Here is a 23,709-nt window from a genome sequence, read left to right on the forward strand (position 1 = left end):
ATGCTTTCAGTACTAGATTCATTCTCTGATCCTTTGATTGGGTGGACAACATGTCAGTTCATGCTGCAAGAGCACTGTGATTACTGTGTAAGTCTATGGAAAGGGGTGAGAACTAAGAGCCTCCTAGGTTTTGTATTGAAGTCAATGTACCAAGAAGAGGACGAAAGCTAGCTCTCCTCCTGCTACCCCATGGTGCTACCCTACAGAGTGCTGTTGAGGCTATTATAGACCTTCATTGCAAAACAGTGTGTTTTAATCAATTATTTGGTGAAGTGAATATATTTAGTATAGTTTTACCTTTTTCCACTGGTGTGTGCATGTGTGACGAAAGGTAAAGTATGACATTATGTTGCTAATCACGCAGTTAGTGAGTCATTGCCATAATTTGTATTTTATACACTTTATCAAATATTCATGAGTGTGGTTTAGTGAGGGAACAAGGATTGATAATAATGGCTGCGACCGGAGGGGTGTGTTTTGTTGTGTTTGTGTGTGTGTGTATGTATGTGCACGTGTGTGTGTATGTATGCTTTCTGTGTATGCGTTGTGTTTGTGTGTATGCGCACACACACGTTTGTGAGTGTATATATATATATATATATATATATATATATAAAGCTCATTGTAATTCTGTCTGGGTGCTTGCTCTCTGTGCTTCTTGGGGTGTCAGTAGCTAGCTAGTAGTCTCCTGGGTTTTGCCTGGCCTAGTCAGACCCTAAATCATAGCACTGCTGCTGAGGCATTACTCTACCCCCCCTAACAATATGTTTCCCTTGCCTCAGCCTGGCTCTACACACCCTGACTCATACTTATACTGCTACTCCTTAGAATCTTTAAACACCACTGTATTCTAGCAAATAACCATAGAACATCTCTCTATTCTACCATAGAACCATAGAACACCAATGTATTCTACCATAGAACCATTGAACACCAATGTATTCTACCATAGAACCATAAAACACCTCTCTATTCTACCATAGAACCATAGAACACCAATGTATTCAACCATAGAACCATAGAACACCACTGTATTCTACCATAGAACCATAAAACACCACTGTATTCTACCATAGAATCATAGAACACCACAAAACATACAAATACAAATCATAGAACTGCAGAAGGATAGAATTTATTCTACTGATGTGTTTTTATCACAGAATCATAATATGGAGGGTCTTCTGATGATATTCTAGGCTCTCATAATGTTCTTATGCAAAATCTACATTTAGAAAATTATGCCGATTTCTGTATCTCTACAATTTATAACCTCAGAGTCAGAAAGGCAGGGTAATTATAAGGAACAAAAATATAAACTCAACATGTAAAGAGTTGGTCCAATGTTTCATGAGCTGAAATAAAAGATCCCAGAACTTTTGCATATGTACCAAAAGCTTATTTCTCTCAAATTTTGTGCAGAAATTTGTTCACATTCCAATTAGTGAGTAACGTTATTTCTCCTGTGCCAAGATAATCCATCCACCTGACAGGTGTGGCATATGAAGAAGCTGATTAATTAAACAGCATGATTATTACACAAGGTGCACCTTTAATGTTAAATTCTCTACCATAAGGTAAAGGGGGATACCTAGTCAGTTGTACAACTGAATGCATTCAACTGAAATGTGTCTTCCGCATTTAACCCAACCCCTCTGAATCAGAGAGGTGCGGGGGGGCTGCCTTAAAATCCGCCTCCGACGTCGTTTTAGAACATTTGGCAGTATGTCCAACTCAATTCCTATCCCCTCCCAGGCCCACCCATGGCTGAGCCCTTGACAAGTCATGTGAAATCCATAGATTAGGGCCTAATGAATTTATTTCAATTGACTGATATCCTTATATGAACTGTAACTCAGTAATATCGTTGAAACTGTGTCATGTTGCATTTATATTTTTGTTAGGTATATTTGATCCGGACCCTGCACTCTCGATGTCAGAGAAGTAGGCCTCGACCTCCACCCAGCCTCTAGCTGTAGCTCTTCCTGCAGTTATATGACCTAGTGGCATCATGGGTTGGAATGTTATTCATGTTAAAAAAATTAAAAAATAAACAGCCAAATATCTGGTGTTTCTATGTGAAACGGTTTTGTTATATTTCAGTCGTCTGTGATGTATATACAGTGTAATATTAAGATGTAAACTCAAAATGTAATACATTTCAACTCTATATCTGACATGGTATAGGTGACTTCTGTTTTGTAAGCCCATAACCATGTGTGTGAGGTGTATACTTTTGTTTCAAAGTACATTTGTTTAAGACTACCAAGAAACACTGTGTGACCCTGATTTAGCCCATTGCAGTAAAAGGCTAATGGACTTCTGCATAATGAATAGACTACCACACTATCAGGCTAGCCAATGCCTGTCACTTTTACCTGGGTATTTGTGATGAGAGGGAGTGGACACACATACAAACACACGTACATGTTTGCTCACGTGTGTACACAGAGAGGCAGTCATACACACAGGCCCACGCAGGCAGGCACACACACACACGCACCAGTGGAGGCTCCTCAGAGGAGGAAGGGAAGGACCATTCTCCTCAGTGAATTTTTTTTCTTTTTTATATAGTTATCCTTTTTAGATACAACTATACTAAATATATTCACGTCACCAAATAATTGATTAAAACACACTGTTTTGCAATGAAGGTCTACAGTAGCCTCAACAGCACTCAGTAGGGTAGCACCATGGTGTAGCCGGAGGACAGTTAGTTTCCGTCCTCCTCGTGGTACATTGACTTCAATACAAAACCTAGGAGGCTCATGGTTCTCACTCCCTTCCATAGACTTACACAGGAATTATGACAACTTCCAGAGGACTTCCTCCAACCTATCAGAGCTCTTGCAGCATGAACTGAGATGTGGTTAACCGAATGATCAAAGAATCAGAGAATGAATCTAGTACTGAAATCATAAGCTACAGCTAGCAACTACTGCAATGCATAAAATGTGGTGAGTAGTTGACTCAAAGAGAGAGAAAGACAATAGTTGAACAGTTTTCAACAAATGCATTTCTTCAAAAATGAAGGAGAGGCAAGAGAGGGAGAGAGAGCGCTAGCTTGTCACGTATAGTCCCTCTCCAGCGCTTGAGGTCGCCAGTCTGCTTATTATTATGCATACCTGTCACCATCGTTAGGCGCACAGCGCCTCATCAGACTCAACTGGACTCCATCACCTTCCCGATTCCCTTCCTTGTAAGTGTCACTCATTTAGTTTTTTTCTTTGGCGTTATTGACTCTGTTGGTGTTTCATGTCTGTACGCTTTTTGTGTTTCTTGTTTTGTTCCATGTTTGTTTATTTATTAAATGATTGACTCCTTGTACTTGCTTCCCGACTCCCAGCGCACACGTTACAGAATAACGCCTCCCCAAAGGGGAGCATCAGGGAGTGTTATTGTTTTTTGTTTTGTAGGTGACGTTGTCTCCAGGTTTCGCTACCGGAGATGCCTCAGCTAGCTCCTCAGGCTCCCATGCCTCAGCTACCTTGACAGGTTCACAAGACTCGGTTGGACCGGCAAGCTCCCATGTCTCAGCCGGCTTGTCAGGCTCCCATGCCTCAGCTGGTTCGTCAGGCTCCCATCCCTCTGGTCATGGTCCTGCGGCCGGAGCCACGCGTCAGGGAGGGGGTACTGCCACGTATACTCCCTCTCTGGCACTCGAGGTCGCCAGTCTGCTTATTATTACGTGCACCAGCGCCAAATCAGACTCACCTGGACTCCATCACCTTCCTGATTACCTTCCCTATAACTGTCACTCCCTTTGGTTTTTTCCTTTGGCGTTATTGACTCTGTTTGGTGTCTCATGTCTGTACGCTTTCGTGTTTCTTGTTTTGTTCCATGTTTGTTTATTTATTAAATGATTCTCTCGCTGTACTTGTTTCCGGACTCCCAGCGAACACGTTACATAGCTATATTTCATTGTCTTTTTTTCACTCTCATTTTCACTTAATTTGCACTGTATAGTGCTCTGCCATTTCCTTGTTGCTAAAATTTGAATAATTTGCTTAATTTCAGTTTGTGATAAAACAAACAAGTGTAGAGAGTCATTGTACAACCTAAACTGCTGTGAAATATATTTTCCACAATCCAAAATACTATGTTTTCAGCTGTTTGAAGCTGGTGTGCAAAACCGAAAGTAAAAGACGCAAAACCGAACATATCTAACGCTTCTTAGACACATAACACATATTTCCATGTGAATTTGGCCGGATTGCTCAAAAAGTTACATTTTGCGGCTAGCTAGCGAATGCAGCCAGCTAGTTTAGCCTACTCAAACACCCGGATCAAACAGATAGGGATGCTATGTTAGCTAACTGGCCATGGCTATCCAACACTTGAACTCTTCCAAGTCAAGGTAAGATTTTGGTTTTATTAATTTATTGCCACCTGGGCTCACAGGTGTAACTGCTAAACTGCTTGCTGTAAACTGTGCTGCATAATTGTAGCGGGTTTATTAACGCGTTAGTTCTAGTAGCTATGCTAACTATTATGGTGTGTTAACTAATATGGTGACAACAATGTAGACTGTGTGTAGTGATTAGCAGTTATGATATAAAGTTTGTATTTGAAGTTTTTTTTCACCTGGTCACAGAATAGCGCGTAGATGCGAGAAGGAATTATATAACGAGATCATACTGTTTGTATGTGGCTGCAATGGAAGTGAACTGTGTTTGGGGGTGATCAGGGGTGTGTTCATTCCACCGATTCTGTTAAAATATTTCTTTAACGGAACGAAACGGGGAAAAAAAATACCTGCATTTGTCTGATAGAAACTCTCATTTGCAACTGTTTTGACTAATGATTACACCATAGATCAGCTAGATGCAGGTAAGAGTGTGCAAGGCGGTATTGATGTGTCACTGTCTATCACCTTTTTTCTATCAAACTTTTCTCTACGTTGTAAACTTTTATTCATAGGCTAGGTTGTAGCAACCTCATGATGGGTATAGGGAAAATGTTAGTATCATGTAGTAGCCTAAACCTATCGATGTTATGCTACATTGAGCTGAGTGAAGGGACTATGAACGACAGTCATCCAATATGCTGTAATAGAAATGAGGCCATGCTCATCAACAACAACAAAAACCTCCTCCCTAATCTTAAACGGCACCAACCGCCACTGACACACACACAGGTTATGGCTGGGTGAGGGGTGAGGAAGTCATGTGAACATTAATAGAGTCTGACAGCTAGTTATGATGAGTAGAGCAGTGATGGGTATGAGACATCAAATCAAATGTTATTTGTCACATGCGCCAAATACAACAGGTGTAGACCTTACAGTGAAACGCTTACTTACAAGCCCTTAACCAGCATTGCAGTTTTAAGAAAAATAACAAAAAAATGTAAGAAATAAAAGTAACAACTAATTAAAGAGCAGCGGTAAAATAACAATAGCGAGGCTATACAGGGGGTACTGGTACAGAGTCAATGTGCGGGGGCACCGGTTAGTCGAGGTAATTGAGGTAATATATACATGTAGGTAGAGTTATTAACGTGACTTATGCATAGATCAAAAGAGTAGCAGGAGCGTAAAAGAGGGGGGAAGGCAATGCAAATAGTCTGGGTACACATTTGATTAGACATGGATGCATTACGGAGTATGGAGGAGGGTATGAACGGAGACCGTGTGTGTGTGTGTGTGTGTGTGTGTGTGTGTGTGTGTGTGTGTGTGTGTGTGTGTGTGTGTGTGTGTGTGTGTGTGTGTGTGTGTGTGTGTGTGTGTGTGTGTGTGTGTGTGTGTGTGTGTGTGTGTGTGTGTGTGTGTGTGTGTGTGTTTTTGGTTTTACTTTTTTACTATTTTAGGCTTAGGGGTTAGCTTTAGGGTTAGGATTAGGTTTAGGGGTAGAAGTTAGGTTTAGGGTTAGGATTAGGTTTAGGATCAGGGGTTAGAAAAAATAGGATTTTGAATGGGAATCAATTGTTTGTTACCCACAAGGATAGTAGAAATGTGTGTGTGTGTGTGTGTGTGTGTGTGAGAGAGAGAGAGTGAGAGAGTGTGTGTATGTGTTGGCATGTGCGTTGACAGGTTTTAAATGCTGACAGTGACAGTGTGAGGATAGAAGTGACACAGTAGCACATTCTCTGGGCTCAGACTGCCTGCCTGTCTGTCACTGTGTGTGTGTGGTGATGAAATGTGTATTCTGCTGGTCTACAATACACCACTTAGCAGATGCTTTTATCCCCAAATATTACAATACAAAGAGTGCCTGCATTTTTAGTAGGCTAACCCAAAAGAGAGAGCGAAAGAAAGAGATGCGGTGTGAAGTTGTCTCCTTCAGAAAATGAGGAGACAAAAAGCTTCTGTCTTGTTTTTCTCTCCTTTTTCTAAACTCCCTCCCTCCCTCACCTCCCCTCCTCCTTTTCTCCCTCACTTCCCCTCTCTCTCTCCAGAACATGGAGGACCACCTAGCATTCCTGATCACCGTGCCCACCACCCTCTTCCTCTTCCTCTCCATCTTCATCCTGGTCTGCATAGAGTCCGTCTTCAACCGCATGCTCCGCCTCTTCTCCCTCCTTATATGGGCCTGCCTGGTTGCCATGGGTTACCTCTTCATGTTCTCCGGGGGGATCCTCTGTCCTTGGGACCAGGTGAGGTGGGGGGGGGGGGGTGCGCTCGTGCGCGAGCATGTCGGGCGTGCATATTAGGCAGCGTTGTGTGTGTGTGTTTGTGTAGAAGAAGAAAAATATTGTTCATTAATACTTTATTGTCAATTGGTCTTTAAAGGAGAAATCTAGATTTTTTGCTTTTCAACCCAATCCCTTGAGACACACATACAAGAGTTTGGGACCACGGGGTTAGCCACAGTTCATTGCTGCTGGAACTGTTTTTTTTAAGGATTGAGTGCCTTGCTCAACACCACAGCAGCTGGAGATTCCATCTTTGATTACTGTTTACTACATCAGAACTGGGATTCAAACCGGCGATTGTCCTCTCTAACTTCTAGGCTACCTGCTTTTGTGTGTTTGTGTGTCTGTGTGTGAGTGTGTGTCCTTTACCGTGAGTGTTCCTCATGTGTGATTAAGTGTTAGGCTAAGCCACAGAAGGTGAGAGATCAGGAGACAGATACATTACCTTTCAGGCCCATTCACTTTACTCTCCCCCCTCCTTATCTCCCTCCTTCCTTCCCTCTCTCTTTTCCAATTTACTTTTCATTTGATCTTTTCCCAGTCCCCCCGCGTCTCTCTGTCTCTCCTTATTTCTAAAATTCTATTTACTTTATATCCCTCTGCCACTTTACCTCATCCTCCCTGGTCTCCTTCCATTTATCCCTCTCTCACCGTCACTCACTCACCCTCTCCTTCTCTTACCTTCTCTCCATCCCTCCTTCCCCTTCTGTTCCTCTCCTCCCTCCTTCTCTCAACCTTGCGCCCCCTTTCCTTTACCTAACTTCTCTCCATCGCTCTCTCACCCTCTGTTTCTCTTCTTCCCTCCCCCTCTCTGCATCCTTCTCTCCAGAGCCTCCTCTTCCTTTTAGCAGACTACTCATGGAGAGTAGTGCTCTGCGTCTGCTAAGGGCCCCCGACCAAAAAACAACTCAGTTGGGTAGTGCATCAGCAGTTTTCCACTTGTTATGTCAGTCCCTCAATTAGCCGAGTTCAGCTAGCATTTTTAGGTTGCTAGGCAAGGTATTCTAGCCAGCTATATAAACCTTATAGTAGGCCTTATCATCACCAAATTACCAACCGGCCACGCAGGGCATGCATTCAGTGGCCCTGACCTACAGGGTGCCTTTTGTTAGTCACTTTTACACATCTATCATATGAACGTGGCATAAATCATAGCAAAATGTGTAAATTGCAGAAAATGTGCTTTAAAACTGCAACACTTTCTCTATACCCCATGGCAAATGTGTAGAATTGCAGGAAATTAACTTTAAAATACAAAGAAAATACAAAAGTGGGGGCACTAAAAGGTTTTTCCCGCGACGTAGGGGAGCCCCCCCAACCAAATCTCGCTTAGGGCCCTCAAAAGGCTAGAGGCGGCACTGCCTCTCTCCCTCCTGCATACCCCTCTCCTTCTCCTAGCTTCTCTCCCTCACTCTTCCATCATCGTGGTGGAGATATTTTTATCCATCTCTCCATCTGTGAGAGCATAATCATACTGCATTATTAAACAACCTATTCTGCTCAATGACTATCTCTCCCTTTCTCTCCTACTACATTCGATTTTTCACATGAAATCATGTGTTTTTTCTGTAAGGGTCTTTCAGCTATTTCCTGTCCTCTTTCCTCTCCCCTCTCTCTCTCTCTCTCTCTCTCTCTTTCTACCCCTCTCTACCTCTCTCTCTTCCTGTCTCCTTCTTACACAGACACTAATCTCATATCATTACTCTAGTGGTTAATTCCACATTCTCAGTAGGCACCTTAAGGAGGAAACGTATTGAAAGGAGAACGAGTGTTCTTATATGACAGGTAGTTCAGGTATAGAATACCACCCAGGTATCCTGTGAGGATGATGGTAAATGCCTCAGACTAGAATAATGAGAAAAATGGTTCTTTACTGTGAGCCAATCAGCCTAGAGCCAGAAGGAAGTACGCTCAACCATACTGATGGAACACACTGAGCTAAATAACACTGTCTGCAACTACTGCTGCGACTACAGTCTGTTCTCAAACAGAGAGAGAGAGAGAGTGTGGGGAGGGAGGGAGAGACAGAATGAGAGGGGTGTGGGGAGGGAGAGACGGAAAGAGAGAGTGTGGGGAGGGAGAGAGAGACGGAAAGAGAGGGGTGTGGAGAGAGAGAGACGGAAAGAGAGGGGTGTGACAGAGAATCTGAAAGTTTAGAACAGGTTATGTTCTGCTTAGTAACAGTCACACACACAATCTGTCACAAACATAAACACACACCCACAGCAGCCCTTTCAGCGGAGGAGTTGGTTGTGTCTGGGCCTGATTGAATCTCCCAGGAGAGAGCAGGTATTAGTGGAAGCCAGATTAGACCAGAGCTCCAGACACCTGGTACCATCAAAACAATACAACCCTCCCTCATTCTGACCCGGCTGGTTGGCTTGCGGGAAGGAGAGAGAAGGGGTGGGAGAGAGGAGATGGAGAAAGGGAAAGAGAATGATGGAAGAGAAAACAATATATACACTTGGAAAAGTAACCCATCTAACGTTTGACTGTAAAGGTTGAGAAAACCAACTGTCAACAGTAAAACAACAACAATAAAACATCCATATCCCTTCTCACATTGCTGTTTGTCTCTAAATGGCCATTTAAGAACAGAAACAATGTCAATATCAGCAGAAATGATGAGCTAGCAGCACCAAAGCTATTTGTTCTTAATTAATGTTTGGGTTGAAGTCAAGGTCAGGGTTGGTGGTAAGAATTGCATCTCTTGTTGGTAAACGGCTGGACAGGATAGTGTCACTGTCACTTTAAACCTCCAAATTCCCTCTCTTTCAACATTTCTCTCTCTCTCTCTGTGGGAGAGGTGGAAAAATATTGTTATCGATCAATAATGACAAACTTCCTGGCATTGACAACTTAGATGGAAAGCTACTGAGGATGGTGGCTGACTCCATAGCCACTCCTATCTGTCATATCTTTAATCTGAGCCTAGATGAAAGTCTTTGTCCTCAGGCCTGGAGGGAAGCCAAAGTCATTCCGCTACCCTAGAATGGTAAAGTGGCCTTTACTGGTTCTAACAGCAGACCTATCAGCTTGCTGCCAGCTCTTAGCAAACCGTTGGAAAAAATTGTGTTTGACCAAATACAATGCAACTTCTCTGTAAACAAATTAACAACAGACTTTTAGTATGCTTATAGAAAAAGGGACTCAGCATGTACTGCACTGACACAAATGACTGATGATTGGTTGAAATAAATTGATAATAAGAAGATTGTGGGAGCTGTATTGTTAGATTTCAGTACAGCCTTTGATATTATTGAGCATAACCTGTTGTTGAGAAAACGTATGTGTTATGGCTTTTCAACCTCTGCCATATCGTGAGTTCAGAGATCTTTCTAATATAACTCAGAGGGTATTCTTTAATGGAAGCTTCTCTAATTTCAAACATGTAAAGTATGGTGTACCTCAGGGCAGCTCTCTAGGCCCTCTACTCTTTTCAATTTTTTTTTATCATTGACCTGCCACTGGCATTATACAAAGCAAGTGTGTCCATGTATGCTGATGATTCAACCATATACGCATCAGCAACCACAGCTAATGAAGTCACTGAAACCCTTAACAAAGATTTGCAGTCTGTTTTGGAATGGGTGACCAGGAATAAACTGATCCTGGCCTCCCGGGTGGCGCAGTGGTCTAAGGCATCTTATGGAGACATACACCAGAGACTTGCAGCTGTAATTGCTGCAAAAGGTGTCTCTACAAAGTATTGACTTTGGGGGGTGAATAGTTAAGCACGCTCAAGTTTTCAGTTTTTTTGTCTTATTTCTTGTTTGTTTCACAATAAAAAATATTTTGCATCTTCAAAGTGGTAGGCATGTTGTGTAAATCAAATGATTGTAAGGCAACAAAACAGGAAAAATGCCAAGGGGGTGAATACTTTCGCAAGCCACTGTATTAATACTATGCATTCCAGTCTGTTTTCGCTAAGAGTTGAGAAAAGACTGACTGCGTCACTTCTTGTTTTTATGGAAATTCTAAATTGTTTGCATAGTCAACTTACATACAGCACTGACACACACAGTTACACCCCCAGACATGCCATCGGGGATCTTTTCACAGTCCCCAGGTCCAGAAGAAATCCAAGGAAATGTACAGTATTATACAGAGCCATGAGTGCATGGAACACCCTTCCATCTTATATAGCTCAAGTGAACAGCAAACCTGGTTTCAAAAAACAAATGAAGCAACACCTCACGGCACAACAGTCTCCCCCATTTGACCTACTTGTTGTGTGTATGTACTGACATGTATGTGATAGATGCACACACACACTACATGTTAGTTTTTTTATGTATGTAAATTGTAAGTCTTTTGTCTGTATTGTCTTTTTCGTTATATGTCGGACACCAGTAAGATTAGCTATCGCCATTGGCGTCAGCTAATGGGAATCCTAGTAAATCAAATCAAATCTCTCTGCACAATATCCCTCTATCCCTCTAGTAGTCATAGTGTCTGTCATCTCTCTGTCTTTCCTGAACCCTTACCTTTGAACTACTGTGATATAGACACTCACTGTGACCCTCTGTTGACTTCCTATTCCATTTCCTACTTCCTGTCCCTGTCAGACACCACTTCCTGTTAGTGAGGTCTTGGTTGGTGTACATGGTGCTGCATGGAGTCAGGGCCATGGGTTGTGATGGGTTACGCTCTGAGCCATGACCTCCTTATCTGTTTGTTAAGTTCCTGTGTCCAGCTCCTCCTTTCCTGTTCAGATCATGGTATGTCACTAGTGCTATAACTACAACGTGATATGATTTAGGCTGTTATTAACAGCTCTGTGCTGCGAAAGGTTCCCCAAACTAATGTTGTATGATGAGTAAACTTGCCTATGGATTTAGCTTGGTAGGCTAATGCACACACGTGATTCATGATTAGAGTTGCAAAATCCTGTTAACTTTCCCAAAATTCAGGGGTTTTCCCAAAAATGATGTTTGGAAGATTCCAGGAATCAGCAGGAAATCCGGCATCATGCAACCAGAACTTCTGGAAAACTGGGTATTTTGGGAAAGTTTGCAGAATTTTGTAACCCTAGTCATGATTTATGTAGTAGACCAAACATTTCAGAGTCAGAGAAAAGTTTGTGCTGATGCCTGGTGGAACATAGTGCAGTGACAGAAGTGACTTCTTGGAATGTTCCGTTACTTCCTCTCTCCCAGGATGTCATCATGTAACATGTTAAAGTGTCTCCCTCTAATATTTAATGGGAGAATCTCAATTGGTTTTGCTCTCCTTTATCTTCTGGAAACAGATGCGCTTGTATGAAATTAGACTCTCCTTCTCCACCCACGCGTCTTCAGACAAAGGATGTTTAGAGGGGTGGATCCCAAAATAAATGTGTAAAGTGATAAAACAAATGTAGCTAGTTGTGGCAGACATTTTATAGATAAACATTAAGTAGAGTATTGTTTTTAAATGTGTGCATGCGTTTCTCCTTCAAGAAAACAACAGCTGATTCAAAGGGGTGTGGCATATTGTAAAACACTGTGCTAGACGCCGTGAGGATGCTGTTGTGCATCCTCTGTCAAAGTAGGTAGTTGAGGAGTGGAGCAGACGCCTTCGTTTGCCTCCTAACGAATTAACAATCCCCTCGACCACTCAACCACTTATTTGGTTTCCGGATCACAGAAGAAAGGAGGATGGAGTAGAGGAGAGGAGAGGACAAACTTTTGTCCAATTAAGAATCTCCCTATGACTTCCTACTTCTTTTCTCCCTTCTTCCTATTCACAGTGTTTGTGGTGTAACATGTTAAAGTTTCCCCCGGTAACATCCTGTGTCTTCCTCTCTCCCAGGTGTCCTTCTTCCTGTTCATTGTGTTTGTGGTCTACACCATGCTGCCGTTCTCCATGAGGGGAGCAGTCCTAGCCAGCATCATCACATGTTTATCACACACAATCACACTCAGTGTGTGTCTAGCGTTTACTGCAGAGGCCTTGGAACCACTGGTGTGGCAGGTAAGGGTACACACATACACACACACATTTAAACATAAACACATACACAGATTCAAAGCACACACTCACACACACCACACACACCACATACATTTTATTTTCATACATTTTTATGATATAACCAATTTTGACAGTTGGCCCATCTACTGGAAATCACTCAGTTCTGCCTCCAGGGCAAGACTATCAACATCAACCTGCTTCTATCCAGCGGCTCTCTCTGTTTGTCCCCCTCTCTCTCTCTTTCTCTCTCTCCTCCCGATCTCTCTCTCTCCGTCTACTCTGTGTGGGCCCTCAGTCCGCTCCTCATTACCAGAGTAGAGCTCTCAGTCTAAATGAATAGCTACTCTGAGAGCTGGGGCTAGAGGCTGAGCCTGTGTGCCAAATAGCATCTTATTCTCTACAGGCCCTGGTCAAACGTAATGCACAACATAGGGAATAGAATGCCATCTGGGATGCTGCCGAGGAATACATGAACTGGGCATAATGTCCTGCTCTATCGAAGCTAGCTAGGTCAGTGAAGCTACAACAGAACGTCAGTATGTCTGTGCTGTTGGTCAATGCTAACAATATTTTGACATAGCCAGAAATAAAAGGCATAGATGTTACCCACAAAGTCTGTGACATAGGTATGCATGCAGGTAGGCTGGCACGTGCACATGCACACACAGGTACACACAACCTCAGCCAATCTCTATCCCTCTCATGGTGCTTGCGTGTGTACACACACACACACACACACAGTCACACACACAAACACCATGGTTTACTGGAAAAACCCTGAACATGTCTCTGTAAAGAAACATGTAATAAGCAGACTTACTGCCTGGTCTTCTGAAGACCTGTGTCTATTTATTTACAGGGCTTTGATGAGCCTGATGTTGACATAGTGGCACACTACATGAAACAAGATGTGTGTACTAGGGCAGGTTTATGGGGCAATAATGTGTTATTGAGTTGTATAGCTGGACATTGGGTTATTAGATTATAGAAGACTTCATCTGCACTGGCGTCAGACACTGAGTTTATCTTTATGAGTCTCCTCTGTGTGTATGTTAGGGGGGGGGTTTGTATTTCTCTTGATTGAGTCATTCACATGTGACTCTTTCAGTATTTTATTCAAGTCTCCAATAGCATCTGTGTTCTTCTATACCCCTTCTTTCCCACCAGCTGACCATTGTGAAGTTTCATCATGTCTGTATGAGGCCCATGCATCAGTCAGTTAGGGGGTGTCTGATGTGTGAGGCCACTGTGACTGCACACACAGCGGATGGGATGGATATTTGTATTTTTTTACTTTTTTATTTTACCTTTATTTAGCTAGGCAAGTCAGGAATGGCAATGGTAATGTCTGGGTGTGGGTTTGTTAGGTTGGTTGTCTGGTAAAATGTATTCCGTCTGTAAAATGTATTCAGTCTGTGAATAAGAATTTTCTCCTAGGAGGACTAAGGCTATTCTATTTCCTCTCCTCTCCTCTCCTCTCCTCTCCTCTCCTCTCCTCTCCTCTCCTCTCCTCTCCTCTCCTCTCCTCTCCTCTCCTCTCCTCTCCTCTCCTCTCCTCTCCACTATCAGATCCTGGCTAACATCATTATCTTTACGTGTGGTAACCTGGCTGGAGCGTACCATAAGCACCTGATGAACCTGGCCCTCAGACAGACCTACCAGGACACCTGCAACTGCATCAAGTCCCCCATCAAACTGGAGTTTGAGAAACACCAGCAGGTAGGTCTACTTTGCACAGACATAAACGGTATAGACACACACGCATGTACACACACGCATATACACACACGCATGTACACACACGCATATACACACACGCATGTACACACACGCATATACACACACGCATGTACACACACGCACATAGAGCGTATAAACTATTCATTGTGTGTGTGTGTAAAATAGAGCACCAATTGGGTGCCTGAGGCAATTAAAGGATTGAACTTGAATCTGTGTCCTGTTCGTCATTGTGCCTCTAACCCAGTATCCAAGCAATCGTCCCTTATCTAAACCGGCACCTTAGTTTTGGGGTAAGCCAGAGCTCCCCGGTGCTGCAGCCAGTAACCTGCTCAACCTGCAGACTGCCAGTCAGCCCTGCAGCCACTCAGCTGGCACCCCAACCGACACAGCCTGTGTCTCTCCTGGTCAACCTGCTGTTACCAGACCCGACCACCGTCCTGGTCCCAGTGTTCCTGAGGACCATTCCAGCACTGACCTGGGCCTATTTGCAGCCCCAGCTCTGGGTCCGATGTCCGGCCCTGTCCTGGACTCACCGGCCGACTCATTTCCAGTCCTAGGTCCGTCATCCAGTCCAGTGCCATCTGCTTACCCAGCTCCAGCTCTGGGTCCACAACCTTCACCACCCCCTGAGGACACAGCACAGCCAGACCCACGACCAGCACTGGGTCTGAGGCTCAATCCTGCCTTCAGGACACAGCACAGCCAGACCCACGACCAGCACTGGGTCTGAGGCTCAATCCTGCCTTCAGGACACAGCACAGCCAGACCCACGACCAGCACTGGGTCTGAGGCTCAATCCTACCTTCAGGACACAGCACAGCCAGACCCACGACAAGCACTGGATCCACAGCCTGGACCATTTGGGGCCTGCCTCTGGCTCCGGACCGGGATGCACATCTAGCCCTCGTATGAGAGCCTCCACCTAACCAGTGTGCTTGTCCTGTTCTGGCTGAGGATACCTGGCCTGACTTGGTGGGATGGTCTCCTCCACCAGCCTGGACACCTCCAGCAGCATGGCATGACTCAAACTGGGCAGTCCAGCCTCACAGACACTGTGAGTACCTTGACCCTCACTGCCCGCTCCCTCCATGCCATGGAACGGGTGGCGGCATGGGGCTGCGGGACTCCTGCCTCCTCCAGTGTCTTAAAATCACTGGCCTTCATGAACCGGCAACTGGGGACACAGCCATGCCTGCACAAGAGGGTTTTTTCTGAGTTAAAAATCTACTTCATACATTTTGGGGCAGCAGTAGAAAAACTTCTCTCAAACCCTCTCTCTGGCCCTGGGACATAGAGACAAACTTTGTAACTTCTTACAGCTGAGGTAGGCTACCAACCTGAAATTTCAGCCTGAGTCAATTGTCCTGCATCAGAAGGCCATTTCACACCTGTGTGTTATCAACCAGGTTGCCAGGGAACAGAGTCAGTCGACCTGGTCAGCCAACCAGTGGTCTAGCCCGGGAGCAGCAGAACCCAACTCTGCCTCTCAACTCTTCAGCTTTTTCCAGGATGGCAGGTTGAGACAACCTCTATATTTAAAATGTTTTATTTAACCTTTATTTAACTCGGCAAGTCAGTTTAGAACAAATTTTTATTTACAATGTCGGCCTACCAAAAGGCAAAAGGCCTCCTGCAGGGACGGGGGCTGGGATTACATTTTTTTAATACAAAAATAAATAACATATAAATATAGGACAAAACACACATCACGACAAGAGAGACAACACAACACTACATAAAGAGAGACCTAAAACAACAACATAGCAAGGCAGCAACACATGACAACACAGCATGTTAGCAACACAACATGACAACAACATAGTAGCAAAAAATGGTACAAACATTATTGGGCACAGACAGCAGCACAAAGGGCAAGAAGCTAGAGACAACAATACATCACGCAAAGCAGCCACAACTGTCAGTAAGAGTGTTCATGACTAAGTCTTTGAATGAAGAGATTGAGATAAAACTGTCCAATTTGAGTGTTTGTTGCAGCTCGTTCCAGTTGCTAGCTGCAGCGAACTGAAAAGACGAGCGACCCAAGGATGACACACACACACTTGCACCCACACACACACACACACACACACACACACACACACACACACACACACACACACACACACACACACACACACACACACACACACACACACACACACACACACACACACACACACACACACACACACACACACACACACACACACACACACACACTTTGAGCCCATTGCCTAAAACACAGCGGCAAATTAAATCCAGAAGAGGTTTGGGGATAGGATGGAGACTGCAGCGGTTGGTTGCTAAAAATAGACTTTGCTTGTTAACAACCTCTCTTCCTTCGTTCCCTGCCTCCCCCTCCCTCGCTCCCCTCCCTCCATCTCTTGAAACAATGTCTGATCGATTTAAAAAATAATAATTATGCAGCTGTTTTGATGTTTTTTCTGTTTTTGACAAAAGCAAAAATCATAAATTCCTTCACTTTGAAATCCAGCCATTATCTCCCTACCGCACGCACGCACTTCCACACACACACACACACACACACACACACACACACACACACACACACACACACACACACACACACACACACACACACACACACACACACACACACACACACACACACACACACACACACACACACACAGGGTATCTCTGTCCAGCAGACTCACTTTTCTTTCTGCCTCATTATGTCACTACATAGACGTTAAGGTCATCTTAATGTCACTTCATAAAGGCATTATAACAACTGGCTGACTCTTACCTACCACCACATCCTCTGTTGCTCTTAGAAGCTGGAAATAGAGTAACTAAGTGATTTTCTGTTTATAAATCACTTAAAATGACCCGTTGAACTGGTATCCCAGAGGGCAGGCCAGGGTTGAGAAAATGTTGTTGTCGTACATAGATGAAGACGTATAATCAAGTTCATGACAGCAGAAACTGGAGGAAGCGAGAGGAAAACATCTTCATTAAATTAGATGATCTGCGTTCCTAGAGTTGAGCTGGTACCACATCTAAATGTTTGCTTCCCTTCCCAGCCTGCTGCTGGAGAAATAATTGACCACGTTGTGATGAGTGCTAGTCAGTCTGATTTACACTCACTGCAATCAATGAAAACACACACGCGCCTGCACGCACACACATGCACACACATGGTTAATTGCAGACTGTGAATCAAGTACATTTCCTGCCATTTAAGAGACTGAATTCAGGAAATAGCTTTTTAGTAACCTTCCATTAATATTACTGTTATTACCCATAGAGAGACCTGGCCCTGATACAGAGTTATGCACTCAAAAATCTCAGGGTACACTGCACACCTAAAGCAGTTCATTTGGACATCACAGTACATATCTCTCTCTCCCTCCCTCTCTCCAGGAGAGGTTATTGTTGTCCCTGCTCCCGGCCCATATTGCCCGTGTGATGAAGGCAGAGATCATTCAGAGGTTACAGGGACCAAGGGACAGGGACTTCGGCCGGGCAGAGGGCACCAACAACTTTCACAACCTCTATGTCCAACGACATACCAACGTCAGGTACACATCTATCTCTTCTCTACTCTACTCTACTCTACTCTACCCTACTCTACTCTACTTTACTCTACTCTACCCTACTCTACTCTACTTTACTCTACTCTACTTTACTCTACTCTACTCTACTCTACTCTACTCTACCCTACCCTATTATACTCTACTCTACTCTACTCTACTCTACCCTACCCTATTCTATTCTATTCTACTCTACTCTACTCTACTCTACTCTACTCCACCTTACTCTACCCTACTCTTCTCTACCCTACCCTACCCTACCCTACCCTACCCTACCCTACCCTACCCTACTCTACTCTACTCTGCTCTACTCTACCCTACTCTGCTCTACCCTACTCTACTTTACTCTACTCTACACTGCCCTACTCTACCCTACCCTACTCTACTCTACTCTACTCTACTCTACTCTACTCTACTCTACCCGACCCTACTCTATCCTACCCTACTCTAATCAACTCTACTATACCCTACTCTACTCTACCCTACCCGACCCTACTCTACTCTACTCTACCCGACCCTACTCTACCCTACCCTACCCTGCCCGACCCTACTCTACCTTACTCTACTCTACTCTACTCTATCCTACTCTACTCTACCCTACCCTACCCGACCATACTCTACTCTAATCGATCCTACTCTACTCTACCCGACCCTACTCTAATCTACTCTACTCCACCCTCTCTACTCTACCCTACTCTACTCTACTCTACCCTACTCTACTCTACTCTACTATACTCTACCCTACCCTATCCGACCCGACCCTACTCAACCCTACTCTACTTCACTCTACCCTACTCTACCCTACCCCACCCGACCCTACTCTATTCTACCCTACCTGACCGTACTCTACTCTACTCTACCCTACCCTACTCTACACTACCCTACCCGACCCTACTCTACCCTACACTACTCTACTCTACTCTACTCTATCCTACTCTACTCTATCCCTCCTATCCTAGGCCTACCAGAGTCTCTCCCTCACCACGCACGCAACTGTGTCAAGATGGGACTGGACATGTGTGAGGCCATCAAGTAAAACACCAGCTCTCTGCTTTCACACACACACACACACACACACACACACACACACACACACACACACACACACACACACACACACACACACACACACACACACACACACACACACACACACACACACACACACACACACACACACACACACACAACACACACAACACAAACACAAATATACATATGCACTACCACACGCACCCATGAAAGTGAACTGTATTTGGGGGTGATCAGGGGTGTATTCATTCCGCTGATTCTGTTAAAACGTTTCTTAAATGGAAGCCAACGGAACAAAAAGGGGATAAATATATATGTGTGAGCTGTAGTGCAAGCACCATGTGAACTAGAGATGATAAGCTAATCCTCTCTACTCACAATACACTACCCTACCCGACCCTACTCTACCCTACACTACTCTACTCTACTCTACTCTATCCTACTCTACCCTACCCTACCCGACCCTACTCTACCCAACTCTACCCTACTCTACTCTACTCTACTCTACTCTACTCTATCCTTCTCTACCCTACCCTACTCTACTTTACTCTACTCTACTCTACCCGACCCTAATCTACCCTACTCTACTCTACTCTACTCTACTCTACTCTACTCTACTCTACCCGACCCGACCCTACTCTACCCTACCCTACTCTACTCTACTCTACTCTATCCTTCTCTACTCTATCCTACTCTACCCTCCCCTACCCGACCCGACCCTACTCTACCCTACCCTACTCTACTCTACTCTACGCTACCCTACTCTACTCTATCCTACTCTACTCTACCCTAACCAACCCGACCATACTCTACTCTAATCGACCTTACTCTACTCTACTCTACTCTACTCTATCCTTCTCTACCCTACCCTACTCTACTTTACTCTACTCTAATCCACTCTACCCGACCGACCCTACTCTACTCTACCCGAACCTACCCTACCCTACTCTACTCTACTCTACCCTACTCTACTCTACTCTAACTTACTTTACTCTACTCTACCCAACCCTACTCGTCTCTACTCTACGCTGCCCTACTCTACTCTACTCTACTCTACTCTACTCTGCTCTACTCTACCCTACTCTACCCTACTCTACTCTACCCAACCCTACTCTACTCTACCCTACTCTACTCTACTCTACCCTACCCCACCCGACCCTAACCTACCCTACTCTACTCTACTCTAATCTACCCTCCTCTACTCTACTCTACTCTACCCTACCCTACCCGACCGTACTCTACCCTACTCTATTCTAATCTACTCTACCCGACCCTACTCTAATCTACTCTACTCCACCCTCTCTACTCTACCCTACTCTACTCTACTCTACCCTACTCTACTCTACTACACTATACTCTACCCTACACGACCCTACTCTACCCTACCCTGCCCGACGCTACTCTACCCTACTCTACTCTACTCTACTCTATTCTACTCTATCCTACTCCACTCTACCCTTCCCTACCCGACCATACTCTACTCTAATCGATCCTACTCTACTCTACCCGACCCTACTCTAATCTACTCTACTCCACCCTCTCTACTCTACCCTACTCTACTCTACTCTACCCTACTCTACTCTACTGTACTATACTCTACCCTACCCTATCCGACCCGACTCTACTCAACCCTACTCTACTTCACTCTACCCTACTCTACCCTACCCCACCCGACCCTACTCTACTCTACCCTACCTGACCGTACTCTACTCTACTCTACTCTACTCTACTCTACTCTACTCTACCCTACCCTACCCTACTCTACACTACCCTACCCGACCCTACTCTACCCTACACTACTCTACTCTACTCTACTCTATCCTACTCTACCCTACCCTACCCGACCCTACTCTACCCAACTCTACCCTACTCTACTCTACTCTACTCTACTCTATCCTTCTCTACCCTACCCTACTCTACTTTACTCTACTCTACTCTACCCGACCCTAATCTACCCTACTCTACTCTACTCTACTCTACTCTACCCGACCCGACCCGACCCGCCCCGCCCCGACCCTACTCTACCCTACCCTACTCTACTCTACTCTACTCTACTCTACTCTACTCTATCCTTCTCTACTCTATCCTACTCTACCCTCCCCTACCCGACCCGACCCTACTCTACCCTACCCTACTCTACTCTACTCTACTCTACTCTACTCTATCCTACTCTACTCTACCCTAACCTACCCGACCCTACTCTACTCTAATCGACCTTACTCTACTCTACTCTACTCTACTCTACTCTACTCTATCCTTCTCTACCCTACCCTACTCTACTTTACTCTACTCTAATCCACTCTACCCGACCGACCCTACTCTACTCTACCCGAACCTACCCTACCCTACTCTACTCTACTCTACCCTACTCTACTCTACTCTACCTTAATTTACTCTACTCTACCCAACCCTACTCGTCTCTACTCTACGCTGCCCTACTCTACTCTACTCTACTCTGCTCTACTCTACCCTACTCTACCCTACTCTACTCTACTCTACCCAACCCTACTCTACTCTACCCTACTCTACTCTACTCTACCCTACCCCACCCGACCCTAACCTACCCTACTCTACTCTACTCTACTCTACTCTACTCTACTCTACTCTACTCTACTCTACCCTCCTCTACTCTACTCTACTCTACCCTACCCTACCCGACCGTACTCTACCCTACTCTATTCTAATCTAATCTAATCTACTCTACTCTACTCTACTCTACCCTACTCTATTCTACTCTACTCTACTCTACTCTACCTCACTCTACTCTACCTTACTCTACTCTACTCTACCCTACCCTACTCTACTCTACCTTACTCTATTCTACCTTACTCTACTCTACTCGACCCTGCACTACTCTTCTCTACCCTACCCTACACTACCCTACCCGACCATACTCTACCCTACCCTACCCGACCATACTCTACCCTACCCTACCCTACTCTACTCTATCCTACTCTACTTTACTCCACCCTACCCTACCCTACCCTACCCTACTCTACTTTACTCTACTCTAATCCACTCTACCCGACCGACCCTACTCTACTCTACCCGAACCTACCCTACCCTACTCTACTCTACTCTACCCTACTCTACTCTACTCTACCTTACTTTACTCTACTCTACCCAACCCTACTCGTCTCTACTCTACCCTACTCTACCCTACTCTACTCTACTCTACCCAACCCTACTCTACTCTACCCTACTCTACTCTACTCTACCCTACCCCACCCGACCCTAACCTACCCTACTCTACTCTACTCTACTCTACTCTACTCTACTCTACTCTACTCTACTCTACCCTCCTCTACTCTACTCTACTCTACCCTACCCTACCCGACCGTACTCTACCCTACTCTATTCTAATCTAATCTAATCTACTCTACTCTACTCTACTCTACCCTACTCTATTCTACTCTACCTTACTTTACTCTACTCTACCCAACCCTACTCGTCTCTACTCTACGCTGCCCTACTCTACTCTACTCTACTCTGCTCTACTCTACCCTACTCTACTCTACCCTACTCTACTCTACTCTACCCGACCCTACTCTACTCTACCCTACTCTACTTTACTCTACTCTAATCCACTCTACCCGACCGACCCTACTCTACTCTACCCGAACCTACCCTACCCTACTCTACTCTACTCTACTCTACCCTACTCTACTCTACTCTACCTTACTTTACTCTACTCTACCCAACCCTACTCGTCTCTACTCTACGCTGCCCTACTCTACTCTACTCTACTCTGCTCTACTCTACCCTACTCTACTCTACCCTACTCTACTCTACTCTACCCGACCCTACTCTACTCTACCCTACTCTACTCTACTCTACCCTACCCCACCCGACCCTAATCTACCCTACTCTACTCTACTCTACTCTACCCTCCTCTACTCTACTCTACTCTACCCTACCCTACCCGACCGTACTCTACCCTACTCTATTCTAATCTAATCTACTCTTCTCCACTCTACTCTACTCTACCCTACTCTATTCTACTCTACTCTACTCTACCTCACTCTACTCTACCTTACTCTACTCTACCTTACTCTACCCTACTCTACTCTACCTCACTCTATTCTACCTTACTCTACTCTACTCTATCCTACTCTACTTTACTCCACCCTACCCTACCCTACCCTACCCTACTCTACTTTACTCTACTCTAATCCACTCTACCCGACCGACCCTACTCTACTCTACCCGAACCTACCCTACCCTACTCTACTCTACTCTACTCTACCCTACTCTACTCTACTCTACCTTACTTTACTCTACTCTACCCAACCCTACTCGTCTCTACTCTACGCTGCCCTACTCTACTCTACTCTACTCTGCTCTACTCTACTCTACTCTACTCTACTCTACTCTACCCTACTCTACTCTACTCTACCCGACCCTACTCTACTCTACCCTACTCTACCCTACTCTACTCTACCCTACCCCACCCGACCCTAATCTACCCTACTCTACTCTACCCTCCTCTACTCTACTCTACTCTATCCTACCCTACCCGACCGTACTCTACCCTACTCTATTCTAATCTAATCTACTCTACTCTATTCTACTCTACTCTACCCTACCCTACTCTACTCTACCTCACTCTACTCTACCTTACTCTACTCTACTCTACCCTACCCTACTCTACTCTACCTCACTCTATTCTACCTTACTCTACTCTACTCGACCCTACACTACTCTTCTCTACCCTACCCTACCCTACCCGACCATACTCTACCCTACCCTACCCGACCATACTCTACCCTACCCTACCCTACTCTACTCTATC

The 23,709-nt window shown here is 44.8% G+C and overlaps 1 protein-coding gene across 4 annotated transcripts in view; it reads left to right on the top strand.

The window, feature by feature from the left end:
* The window catches only part of LOC129830925 (adenylate cyclase type 2-like), an 88,165-nt gene that overhangs the window by 12,545 nt on the left and 51,911 nt on the right, over positions 1-23,709 (top strand). For 3 of the 4 annotated variants that reach the window (XM_055893768.1, XM_055893764.1, XM_055893766.1), the window contains exons 2-5: positions 6,397-6,594; positions 12,427-12,588; positions 14,158-14,307; positions 17,716-17,873. In XM_055893768.1, coding sequence (XP_055749743.1) covers positions 6,397-6,594; positions 12,427-12,588; positions 14,158-14,307; positions 17,716-17,873 — 668 coding nt within the window. The remainder of the gene's footprint in view (positions 1-6,396; positions 6,595-12,426; positions 12,589-14,157; positions 14,308-17,715; positions 17,874-23,709) is intronic. The other variant, XM_055893767.1, reaches the window with a different exon arrangement.

Source organism: Salvelinus fontinalis, chromosome 32, assembly GCF_029448725.1.
Source record: "Salvelinus fontinalis isolate EN_2023a chromosome 32, ASM2944872v1, whole genome shotgun sequence".
NCBI lineage: Eukaryota > Metazoa > Chordata > Actinopteri > Salmoniformes > Salmonidae > Salvelinus > Salvelinus fontinalis.